General features: G+C 41.0%; 1 protein-coding gene across 3 annotated transcripts in view; it reads right to left on the bottom strand.

Moving 5' to 3' along the window:
• Positions 1–12234, bottom strand: part of eif4h (eukaryotic translation initiation factor 4h) — a 12385-nt gene extending 151 nt beyond the window's left edge. Inside the window, exons 1-8 of one of the 3 annotated variants that reach the window (XM_088078414.1) lie at positions 12080–12234; positions 7228–7424; positions 6911–6975; positions 5878–5974; positions 5051–5128; positions 3440–3592; positions 2971–3086; positions 1–436 (exon numbers count right to left, since the gene is read on the bottom strand). The exon at positions 1–436 is cut by the window's left edge and continues 151 nt beyond it. In XM_088078414.1, the coding sequence (XP_087934540.1) occupies positions 431–436; positions 2971–3086; positions 3440–3592; positions 5051–5128; positions 5878–5974; positions 6911–6975; positions 7228–7424; positions 12080–12135 (768 nt within the window). In that variant the 5' untranslated portion in view covers positions 12136–12234 and the 3' untranslated portion in view covers positions 1–430. Of the gene's footprint in view, positions 437–550; positions 3087–3439; positions 3593–5050; positions 5129–5877; positions 5975–6910; positions 6976–7227; positions 7425–12079 lie in introns of those variants that run through there. The other 2 variants (XM_088078413.1, XM_088078415.1) reach the window with 2 other exon arrangements.
• Positions 12235–13295: the final 1061 nt, after the last annotated feature.

The raw sequence follows: 13295 nt of genomic DNA on the forward strand, positions 1-13295 counted from the left end.
AGTCAAAGCGACGCAGACCGAAACCCGCCAAAAACCAACATGGACTGAAGGTCTAAAACCACCTGACCCTGATCCACACCTGAACACCTCCACCTGGACCAGGGCGGCGGCTGCTGCTGCTGCTGCTGCTGCTGGAAAATTTAGGAATGCAAAAAAAAAACAAAAAACCAAAAAACATCTACAGTTTGAAGCAGAAACCAAAAGCTCATCAGAATCGTTCCGACTCTGCGGGTTCGTTCAAAGCTTTTCTTCATTTTATTACAAAACTTTGTTGGCGGCCTTCGGCTCCGAGCAGATGCACACTGAAACAACAAAAACAGAAAAAAAAAAAAAATTCACTTTCTTCTGTCCTGCCGGTGACGCTGACGACGTCGGCACCGTCCGGTCGGGGGGGTGAGGGGGGGTGAAAGTGGCTGCTGATTTAAATGAGTCAGTGCTGCAATCAAAGACAGATGAAGAGGAACAAAAAGGCAGAGATGAAGAAAAAAGGGAACAAAAAAGGAAAAAATAAAATTAGGGATAACAGGAAAAAAAACATTTTTCCGACCTGTTTTTAATGATTTTATTTCTGCCACTTTTTCATTCCTTCCCTTCGTGAACGCCTTTTTTTGTTTGACTTTTTTATCAGATGGAAACAGACAGAAATGAGGACAGACGTGAACGAAGATGCCACCTTCTCTCTAAGAGACCAACGTGAGAAAACATTCGAATGGAAGAGAAATGAAAAATAGTTTAATGATTATAGCAAAAAAAAGCTATTTTTCCCTTCTAAACTTTTTTATCCTTTTTTATTTTCAGATGTTTGTGTCTGAGGAAGAAGAAAGAAAATTAAATCAGAAAAGAAAAATAAGTTTTCCCTTGTGTTCTTTTTTCCTTCATACATTTTTTAAAATCTATTTTTCTTTTCTCCCATGAAACATTGTTTTCGTTAAATTTAATGAATTTAAATTTCAGTTTTCTTCTCAAACATTTTCTCTTCATTGTAAACAGACAAAAGTGCTTCAGGAAGAAAAAAGAAAAATGAAATCAGGGACAAAAAAAGTTTTCTACCAGTTTTTTGTTTTTGTCGTTATTATTTTTTCCATGAACTTCACTCTCACTTTTTTTGGATTTTCTTTGGATGTGACAAACTTGTCCTCATCATAAAAAGACAAAAACATTTTTATTAAGGAAGAAAAATGAAAATGAAATTAGGGATAAAAGAAAAGTTTTCTTTTTCTATTTTTTAAATTTTCTGTCCGTACGTCTTTTCTTCCATGAACCCTGTTTAAGTTTAATTTCATCAGAACAGAAACAAAAAAAGGGAAAAAGAAAAGGGTTTCCCCCTTTTCTTTTTCCCTTGTCAAAATGTTCATGTTTTTCTTTTCTCCCATGAACCCTCTTTTTTAAAATTTTTTAAATTTTTGTTCGGTTGTCAAACACGTGTCGGCATTTTAAACAGACAAAAATACTTTCAGGAAGAAGAAAGAAAATAAATTAAATTTTTTCCATGAATTCCTTTTTTTCCTTCTTAATTTTTAATTTTTTTTTTCAGATGTCACGTCTTCTTGTAAAAAGATAAAAACATTAGTTTGTACAAGTTTTCAGCTATTTTTTTTTTCTCCCATAAACCTTGTTTTTCTTTCTGTAATTCTTAAATTTCTGTTTGATCGTCAAACTTTGTTTTAGAAAAAAAAAACAACAGTTTAAGGACAGAAGAAAGACAATGAAATTAGGGAAGAAAAAATTTAAAATAGCATTTTTCCCTCTTTTCTTTTTCTCCAATTAAATTGTTCTGCCATTAACCGTTTTTTTCATACATTTCTTACATTCCACACGGCCCGCTTATTTAGAGAGGAAAACTGTTAAAAGGGGAAAACAAAATTAAATCAGGAGGAAAAAGAAAAGAAAAGAAAAGAAAAGCAAAAAGAAAAAGAGAAAGTCCAGTTCAGGTGAAGTTTTCAGTGTGGATCAACGGACCAATCAGAGACATTGTCGTTTTTTTTCAATAATCTGATTGGACGGGACACGTTTGACTGTGAAAGCGACGACTGTAGGCCACGCCCCGTCACACAACGCGTCAGAATCCATGATTGTAGTTTTCTTTTCAGGAGCAGAAACTACGAAAAGTGATTCCGTCGTTTTTTAAACCGGATTATCTGTAATTATTCATTTCCAGCAGATCCGGTTTCTGCAGCGCCGCACTTCTTTCTCCTCTCATTGGACGACTACAGAGGCGTGGAGCGGTGCATCATGGGAACAGAAGTCACACTCTACGCGTGTTGGTATTCGTTTCAGTCCATCTGGGAGGGGGCGGAGCTTGTCCCGTCTGACCCCCTCCCCCGTGACGACAAGCAGAGTAAAACCCACCGAAGATGAAGATATGGTCAAAGCCTGTAACCGAGGCAACGAGCAACGAATAAAATAAAGTAAAAAAAATAAAATTAAAAAAAATAAAAAACTTGTCAGACTCGACCAATCAGGGTGAGGGGGCGTGGCCACAGCTGGACAATGACAAAAAAACCCCAAAACAAAAACATGCTCATGGGTTTGACCTCTCGGCCTGCGACCTTTGACCTGGCGGCAGAGGGACGGGGGCGGGGCTACAGGACAAAGCAGCAGCTATGACATCACAGTAAGCGTAGGCGGTGGGCGGGGGCGGGGCATGCATTCAGGAACTGCTCGTTGTGTTTGTGTTTACAGGGTTATTACTCATCAGTGTCAGAGTGAGTCGCCTTTACTCCCACTACCAATAAATACTCTGCTCCAACGCAAACAGGAAGGAGGAGAAGAAGAAGAAGAAGAGAAAGGAGAAGAAGAAGAAGGAGAAGAAGAAGAGAGGGCGGCGTCCACTCGCTGTCTGTCAGGAAGGAATGCTAACTGTGGCGTTTAAACTCATCCCGTTGGCGTTAAAGTTCTCTATCTGTTCCCCCCCTCCCCCCCCCGGCCGTCGCGGCCGTCAGTCTCTTAAGGTTTGTCTCGGGGGATCACCTCCTCTCGCGGCTTCGCTCCGCCGAAGATGGCGGAGTGCGGGTTGGCGACCTGGTTGAGCGGCTCAGAGACGGTCCGAGGCTTCAGCTGCAGCCGAGGCCGCTGTGCACGCTCCTCTGCACGAAACAAACAAACAAACAAACAAACAGACAAACAAACAAACAAACAGACAAACAGACAAACAAACAAACAGACAAACAAACAAACAGACAGACAGACAGACACACAGACAGACAGACAGACAGACAGACAGAGAGGAAACGTTTACACACTGATCCAGTTTCTGCTTCTCATCAGCTCTCCTTTAACTTTAATAAACTCCAAAAAATCAAGATTCAGCCGGCCGAATCGCTGATCTAAGATTCAGCCGAACTGATCCCTGATTTCAGAAGATTTTTCGGCTGAATGACTGAACACACACACTAATTAAGGTCTGATTGTCCGTCTGGCGGACAGGAAGTGACGTCACCTTCAGACGGTTCCCTGAAGTCTGTCGCTCCTCCTCGGGGAGCTCCCTCTCTGTAGCGAACCTGTCCCCTGTCTCCGCCCCCACCCCTTCTGTCCCCGGGGCGACCGCCGCCGCCTCGACTCCGCCCTCCCATGTAGTCGTCGTCTCTAAAACCTGCGGAGACAGACAGGGGACAGACAGGTGGACAGACAGAAAGGTGAGTCGGCGCCCTCAGGTGTCCTGCGGTGTCCGGGACCTGGAAGGTGACCGATGAGCATGAGACGGCTGAGGTGAAAGGCATGAAGGGAAAAAACAAACGGGGCGTGGTCCAGCAGCTTCAGGAGGTGGAGCCAGGCTCTGGGGTCAAAGGTCAGAGCCTGTTCTGCTCAGGTTAGCTTAGCATTAGCACCTTGGATCGACACCTCGCAGATTTGGGGTTTTTTTCAAACCCTTTTTTCAGTCTACGAACATCCGCGAATATTCACCGAAATACTCAGGGCTCAGACACATTCCTGCCAATAACTTTCCAGGACTTTTCCAAGACTTCAAGCCAGATTTGTCTGAAGCGACCACCGATACTCCTCATTGGTTCCATGTCATCACTATATAACAGCTTTTAAAATAAATATTATTTAAAAAATAGTAAATTCAGAACAGAATTAGAGCTGAATATTTCAACATGAGTTAGGGACTGTTTGTCATTTATTAGAGGGAGGGGCGGTGCAAAGAGCCGGAGGAGGGGTGGGGTGGGTTTTCTGTTTTGACCTTGGCTTTAGGGAAGAGGAAACGACTTTATTGACTGGATTTTGTATTTATTTCACCACCAATTTTTTTTTTTAAAAAGTTCCTTCCAAACCTGCAGATTCTCACAGAATTTTTGGCAGTTTTTTCTGCCCACAGATACAGAGACACATTTTCTTTTAAAATTCTGGCAATTTTTCAAGAAAAAACCTTTTCTTGTATTTGTTTCTATTCAATTTTCTTTTATTAAAAATAAATAATGTAGCAATAAAAAACTAAATTAAATTAAATTAAAAAGGCTAAATTTTAAGGAAAAAAATGCATTTTTTTTCTTTAAAAATGTTAAGTGATTTAAAAAACAACAAAAAAAATTCAGTGAAGTTTTTTTGGTGATTTGTTTTTCTTAAAAAAAACAACTTTTGGTTATATTTTTTTAAGGGACAATTTCGGCAAATTTTATTATTATATTTTATTTATTATAAATACTTGTGAAACAAAATCCCAGGACTTTTCCAAAGCTTTCAAGGTGTATTCAGTTTAACGAAAAAAAAAAAAATCAGTCCTGGAAAGTTCTATTTGTAAATTGCTGATTTTTCCAGGATCTTCCTGAGCGTACGAACCCTGAACATTTGGGCGGCCCTGAACGCTGATCACGCTGCTCGTGATTTTAGGTTCTTGTGTTTTTGGGAGCTGAGCTGCAGACTTAAAGGGCCGGTGCACCCTCCGCCTGCAGGAGGCGCCGCAGTAAACTGACTGCTGATTGGTCCTCAGCTCAACATTTACAAACATCACACTGTGTTGCTATTGGCTGCCTCTGGGACTCTGTGCTGATGTCTGATTGGCTGCAAGCCTGCAGTGTTCTGATTGGTCGGCTGGACTCTCTGACCGCACCTCCTCCCTGATGGTCGAAGTCCTCCCGGAAGTCACGGCATCCTCCTCCTCTGGGAGCTCCTCGAGGACCTCCTCGTCCTGCAGAGGACAGGGGGGGAGTTTAACACCGACAGAGAGGGAGGAAGGGGAGAGGAGAGGAGAGGAAGAGGAGAAGAGAGGAGGAAAGAGGGGAGGAGGAGAAAGAAGAGGAGAGGAGAAGAGAGGAGGAAAGAGGGGAGGAGGAGAGATAAGAGGAGAGGAAAGGAGGAGAGACAAGAGGAGAAGAGAAAAGAAGAGGAGAGAGGAGGAAAGAGGAGATGAGAGAGAAGAGGAGAAAAGAGGAAGAGAGAGAAGAGGAGGAGAGAGAAAAGAGAAAGGTGAGAAGACAGAGGAGGCGAGGAGGAAAGAGACGAGGAGAGGAGAGAAGGAAAGGGGAAAAAAAGATAAGGGGACAGAGGACAAGGAGAAGGAGAGAGGAGGGGAGGCGGCACCTCCCTCTGGGAGGTGAAGAGCAACGCTGACGAGGTGGAACTTGTTAGTCGTCCATCAGCCAATCAGAGAGGAGGTGTTAGAAAGAAGGAGCTGACAGGCTGAGGGAGGTGCAGTTATTATTCCTCCTGAAGCAGGGACAGGGGGGAAGGAGGTGAGGATGAAGAGTGAAGGAGTCCTCCTCCTCCTCAGATCTCCTGTCAGCCCCACACACACACACACACACACACACACACACACACACACACACACACACACACACACACACACACACACACACACACACACACACACACACACACACACACACACACACGGTTAGTGACCTCCTTCCTGACGGGCGGTTTCATCACTCCTACCTCTGCCTTCGTCTTTCCTGAAGCCGAAGCCGCCTCCCCCTCGCTCTTGTCTCCGTCCCTCTGCGATGTCCACCCTCAGTGACCTCTGTTCCAACAGCTGCAGGGGTCAGAGGTCACAGTCATTACATCATGGTCAGTTTGAGACGGACGCTGAGGAGGTTCACTGTCCTCGTCAGCTGCTCCGTCCAGGTGTTCAACACGATGACCACGCCAAACCAATACAAGGTCACTGCGAACTTTGACCTACGGACACCAAACTCTAACCAGTTCATGACTTAGTCTAAGTGAACGTTTGTGCCAAATGTTAAAAAACAAAACAAAAAAAAAACGTCTTCACAATGAGACGAATAAGGTCACGGTGACCTTCGACCTTTGACTACCAAAACCTAATCAGCTCATTGCTGAGTCCAAATTAACGTTTGTGCCAAATTAGAATTACATTGAGACAATTTCAGTCACAGTGATTTAAGTTATCAGTGAGTCCAAGTGGACGTTTGTGCTAAATTTGGAAAAACGTCCTCAAACTGTGGGATATCGCGGTAACAAGAATGCAACAGGCAAGGTAACAGCGACCTTTACCTTTGAACTATGACAACCAAAACATAATTTGTCAGTGGATGTTTGTGCCAAAACGGAATAAAATTACCTCTTGATTTTCTTGAGAAAATACGTTGATGAGAATGAAACAAATACTAGTTACAGTGACCTTCAGAGATTTCTTTGAGCTGTTCTTAAAATATCATGTTAACAAGTGAGACAGACAATGTCACAGTGACCTTTGACCTCTGAACACCAAAATCTAATGAGTTACTTGTTGAGTTCAGATGAGCATTTGTGCCAAATTTTGAAAAAAATTCCCTTGTGTTGTTCTTTAGATATCCCATTTACAATGAGATAAATTCAGTCACAGTGACCTTGACCTTTGACCACCAAATTCTAATGGGGTCATCCGTGAGTCCAAGTGGATGTTTGTGACAAATTTGGGGACACCCCCTCAGGGCATCCCTGTGAGCAGGATGGGTCAGATACTCACAGCACCGTCGTACGTCAAAGCTTCTTTTAGAGATTCCAAATCTTCAAACTCCACATAACAAAACCCTGAAAGACACAGAGGACACACAGGGGACAAGATCAGAGGACACATATTCAGAGGACACGGAGGACACATAGTTAGAGGGGACAGAGTTGGGGGGAGACATAGAGGGGACATGGTCATAGGACATAGAGTCAAAGAGGACAGAGTCAGAGGACACAGAGTCAGAGGGGACAGATGGTCGGGACAGGGACAGAGGGGACAGCCTGCGGGCAGGTCACTGGTCCAGCAGCTGCTAACTGACCGTCACCTCTGACCTTTGAACTTGTCTGTCTCTTTGTCTCGGACCAATCGGACGCTGCGGATGTTGAGCTCTTTGAAGATGATGTCGATGTCTCCCTGCACCGTGTTGAACGGCAGGTTCCCCACGTACGCCGTGAACGGAGGCTCCGACGGCAGCTCCTTCTGCCGCCGCGGGCCCCCGGGGCCGCCGCCACCACCGCCCGAGCGGGGCCTGAGGGGGACACAGAGCGTCAGGGGACAAAGCGAGCATCAGGGGACACAGAGAGCATCATGGGACACAGAGGACATCAATCAACCAATTATCAACTTATGATCATCGAAGCGTTAATAAAATATCAGGATACAGAGAGACCGCGTCAGACGAGACCGAATCGATGAGGACATTTCACAGATTGAAACTCAGAGATGAAAATTTTCGACACAAATCTGTTTTCGGAGGATTTTGTTTTTCTTTTAATCTATTGTTTTGTTTATTTGCTTTAATTTTTTTTAACTTTTAGAAACTTTCAGAAAATGATTTGTTTACAAGTTTTAGTGATTTTTCAAAAACAAATTCTTTTGAAAAAAGGTTTTGGTGATTTTCCACAATTTTGGGCAACTTTGAGATTGAGGACATCAACTTCATTATTTTTAAAGAGTCCTTAAATGAAATGATGAAATAATCACAAATGAATTAATAATAAAAATACAAGTCCCGAGTTCATCAAGCGAAACGTTTCTTCCCTGATGCATCATTGTTCGGTAAAGAGTGCTCACTTCTGTGACGTCACATGATTATTATTCTAAATATTCTGATTGGATGAGGACGTTTTAAAATCTGATCATCAGACTGTGATTTATTACCGATATTACCGAGGAGGTTTCACATGCAAGGAATCTGTGTTTTGGTGCATCAACGAGAAACATCAATAAAGAATGAAACCAATTACACATCTTATACACACACACACACACACACACACACACACACACACACACACACACACAGTGAGGGAAATAATTATTTGATCTCTTGCTAATTTTGTAAGTTTGTCCACTGAAAGAAACGAACGGTCTCTAGTTTTAATGGTAGGTTTATTTTAACAGTGAGAGTGAATATCAAATATCTAATAATATCAAAATACATCCAAAAAATCACATTATATAAAAGTTATAGATTAATTTGCATTTGATTGAGTGAAATACATATTGGAGCGGTTACAGGCCCGTGAGGCACACAGACAGCACGCCTAATCTCAACTCGTTACCTGGAAAAAAGACACCTGTCCACAGAATCAATCACTCAATCACTCAATCAATCAATCGCTGATCACTGAGAACAGGTCGTGGACGGGTCTTCCAGCAAGACCATGACTCAAAACATACGGCCAAGGCAACATAGGAGTGGCTGCAGAGGAAGCACATTAAGGTCACGGACTGGCCTCGCCGGTCTCCAGACCTGAACCCCACAGAAACTGTGGAGGGAGCTGAAGCTTCCAGTTGCCAAGCGACAGCCTCGAAACCTTGACGATTTGGAGAGGATCTGCAAAAAGGAGCGGACCAAAATCCCTACAGAGATGTGCGCAGACCTGGTGACCAACTACAAGAAACGTCTGACCTCCGTTTCTCCTCCAACTACTCGGTCCAGATTTGCTGGAGGATCAAACACTTATTTCACTAATCAAATCAAAGACATCGGACTTCTGCGTCATGTGATTCTCTGTATGTGAACGGTAAATGTACACGGACTGTACTCGTATGGCTCTTTTCTAATCTTATTGATCACTCAAAGCGCTTCCACACTACACTGCCACATTCACACACTCACGCACTGGTGGCCGAGGCTACCGTACGAGGTGCCACCTGCTCCTCAGTAACCATTCACACACACTCGCGCTCCGATGACGCGGCATCGGGAGCAGTTTGGGGTTCAGTGTCTTGCTCAAGGAAACCACGAACCTGTTAGCCAGAGGAGCCGGGATAATTATTTCCCTACCTGTGTACACACACACACACACACACACACACACACACACACACACATACACACACACACATATATATATATGTGTGTATATATATATATATATATATATATATATATATATATATATACACTTTTTCTTGTTATTTCTAATTGTAATATATTATTCTTTCCTTTTTCTCATTCTCTGCTTTATGTCACCAAACTGAATATATCTGAAGACATCCCTTTTTTGACAGACTGTTTTTTAACAGATCCATTCATTTATTGATTGATTTATATTAACTGATATGAAAATAAGAACAATTTCAGTCTTACAGGTCAGTAAATCAACTTCATGACTTTTAATAAAACTTGCTAAAATAAACGTGCAGGAAAATAGAGTTCCTACAGGAGCTGCAGACATCCTGAAAAGAATTAAAAAATAAAAACAGGATTTTACTTTTGGTTTCCTTCATCAGATATCAGCTAAAAACACTTAAAATAACAGAGGCAAACAGCAGCTGGCCTGATGTGACACCTTTCACAAGCATTTAACCCTTTGAACTCTGAGCAGAGTGGCTTGAGTCCTTTCAAAAACACGGGAAAAGGAAAAAAAGAATTCAATTAGTAGATTTATAAAATTATTAAAAAATAATCTAAGGGAAAAATGCACAGAAAATATATATATATTCGTTTTCATAACTATGTACTGAAAATTAGGTAACAGAATAACAGTAATATAAGCATATCCAGCCATGCATGTTTTTTTCTATTTTAATTTCCTGCTTTTTGTTGTAATTGTTTTGCTCATTTTCTGCTTTTTACTAATTTCCTGCTAATTTCAGGCTCATTTCTTCTTTCGTTGCTCATTGTTTGTTCTCATGTTTTTGAAAGAAATCTTGAAGGCTTGGCAGTGGGAGAAATGAGCAGAAAACTAGATTTATAATTATTATAAATATATATTAAAAACTCTGTCACAGAATTACTACCATTTCTGGCAGTTTCTGTTCAGCTCATTTCCTTTTTTTTCTTTTTTTTAACTTTCCCACTTTTTTTGTTATTCTTGTTGTTTGGTTGTTTGTTTTGCTCTTTTTCAGGTAATTTTTTTTACTTTTTTTACAAATTTACAAAATTTTAGGGTCAGTTTTTCTTTCTTTGTTCATTGCTTTCTTCACATTTTAGAAAGATATCAAGTCAATTTGCTGCTGGTTTTGAAAGGGTTAAATGGTAAGACATGATCTACTTTTACAATCAAACACAAAAAAATAGCTTACAATACTATATGGTTCTTACAGTATTTACAAACAACTTTAAATTAACAATGAAAAACTGTCAGTAAAGAAAATGAGCAGAAAACTATATTCATAACTATTATAATTATAGATTGAAAATTATGTTAAAGAATTACAATAAATATTTGGCAGGATTTTTTCAGAATTATTTCCTTTGTGGATTGTGTTTTTTTGTTTCACACTTTTTTGTTGTTATTTGTTGTTTGTTTGTTTGTTTATTTGCTTGTTTTCAGGTCATTTTCTTGTACTTTTTAGTCATTTCTTGCTAATTTCTGGCTCATTGCTTCTTTGTTACTCATTGATTTGTTCCCATGTTTCTGAAAGAAATCAAGTATATTTGCTGCTGGTTTAAAGGGTTAAATGACACGGCACAATTTACTTTTGCGATGAGAATCAAACACAAAAACTGCTTATATATTATACGGCTCTTACACTATTTTTAAAACTTAAAATAATAAAATAACGTTTGTTTCTTTAACTAATTACTGATATCCTGATGTATAACAACTAACTTCATCATTAATCAATATCAATACCCCCCTCTGATGTCGGTGATCATAAAGTTTCCTCTGCAGCCAATAAACATCAGATTCTGCAGATTTGATGGTGACGGCCGACCAGCAGATGGAGACATGAAATACAGTCATTTTCACTGTCTGTAATATTCACCAATTCCACAAAAATAAGACACATACTTCAGCTTAAATTTGGACTTTTCTACAAGTTCGCTTTGTCAGTAAATAATATATGTATCAGTTTGAGATATCAGCAATAATCAGCATGCTGGCGGATTCTAATATTTCATTTTAAAGTCGATTTCTGCAGATACTGATGAAGTGTTGGTATTAGTGTGTATCCCTAAAAACTATATTTATGATTATCACAATGATATTATGCACATTATATGTTACACAATTATTAATGTTTTCCGCATTAATCTTAAGGCTTTTCTCTGCTTGTTTTCTTCTGAACTTTTATTCTATCTTTTTGTGTATTTGGTGCTCGTTTTCAGGTGATTTTCTTGTACTTTTTACTCATTTCTGTGTGAATTTTGGGTCGTTTCTTCTCGTGTTTTTTGGGAGACATCGGGCTGATTTGCTAGAATCCAAAAGATCAACACACACAAATCAATAACCAATAACCCTGATCGATGACCTGATGTTCGGTAACTACGTGGATGATCTGCGGACACATGATGCAGCCATGCGGGCAGCCTGCAGCCGCAGCTCCGCCAACACCTCCACCTGCTGCGGCCTCCGGCCCCGCTCCGCCCGGACTCTCTCCGGGGCCTCTGTCCGGGCCGGTTCACGGTTACTAACGCCGAGCAGATGCTGGTTATTTGGCGGCGGAGCTTCGCTGTGATCCCGCCACATGGATCGGTTTGTTGCGTTAGCCTGCTGCTAGCAGTTAGCCTGTTAGCTCCGGAGCCGCGGTGTTTCCCAGCGGCTGTGCGCGGCCTCCCCTCACCCCTGCCCGCCCCGCCGAGCAGGCGCCGGGCGGGACGAGCCGCGGGGCCTGCTCGCCCTGCGCCGGGGCTCGGGGAGGACGGCGGCGGGAAACACGGCGACGGTCCGGTTGCGGTTAGTGTTTACGGCACACGGCGGAGCCGGCGCGCCGGGGGAGACTCACCCTCTGCCGCCGAAGTGGGACCGGTCCCGTTCCTCGTAGCTTTCGTACTCCGCCATTACTGCTGCTGTGTCGGAGGAGGAGGTCCTACGCGTCACACTCAGAGCAGGGTTAGCTGTCCGCAGAGTGCCTGACCGGGAACCGATTTTTATTGTTTATTTCATTTCAAGATTTATAAATACTGTAGGAACCACACTGTATTGTGAACAGGTTTTTCTTTTATTCTAATCGCAAATGCAAATGTGGCATGCCATTTAACCCTTTGAAACCTTGGCAAATTAGCTTGATTTGCTTCAAAAAGGCAACGACCAGCTATGATAAACCTAATAGTTTTTTTTGTTTGTTTGTTTTTTTAAAAAAAAGCCTACCATACCTGTCTGCCAATCTCTCTCCAAATCTGAACTGTCATATCCCCAACATTTTGCTTTTTTGTTGTCTGTTCTTTGTATTTGCTTTTGTTCGTCTAAGTGTATTTTTCTTTTTGTATTTCATGTGTGTCTTTATACACTAAGAAAAGCACTATATAAGTCCTGTAATTATTGTCAACGATAAAAAGCGTAAAAAAAAACTACAAAAAGAAATTGACAAAGAAAAATAAAATCACCAAAATATTTAAGTAGAAAAAAGGCCTACCTTTTCAAATCACCCAAAAATGTCAACAAGAAGTCACCCAAACACTCCAAAACAAAGAAAAAACAGTTGCCAACGTTTTTTTTCAATCACCAATGAGAAATCACCATAAAATCATCACCACTTCTTTTTTCGAGATAGCATCTTCCAAATATGCCGAAAAAAATAAAGGAAGAAAAATCTCCAAAGAATTTTCAAAGAAAGAAAATGGCCAAAACATTTTCAGAGACAAACAAAAGAAAAATATTGAAATAAAAAAAATGGTCCAAAGCTTTTAAAAATCACAGAACATTTTTTTTTATGTTTACATGCTTTTCACACCCTAGGGCCTGCGGGCACAGAAGCCATGTTCTTTTTTAAAAATGTTGCCATTTTTTCACCTTTTATAATCATATTGCCAAAACTATTCAAAAAACAAATGATTTCCAAAATTTCCAAAGAAAAAAATAAAAACATCAAAAGTTTTTAAAGAAAAAAAGCCAAACGTTTTAGAGGAAAATTCACCAAAAATGTCAAAAAAAAAAAAATCAAACATTTTTGAAACGCCACATACTGTCAACTCGATTTTTTGTTCTAACCAAAATTTTAC

This window comes from Plectropomus leopardus, chromosome 6, assembly GCF_026936395.1.
Source record: "Plectropomus leopardus strain MGB_pleo_1.0 chromosome 6, ASM2693639v1, whole genome shotgun sequence".
Lineage (NCBI taxonomy): Eukaryota > Metazoa > Chordata > Actinopteri > Perciformes > Serranidae > Plectropomus > Plectropomus leopardus.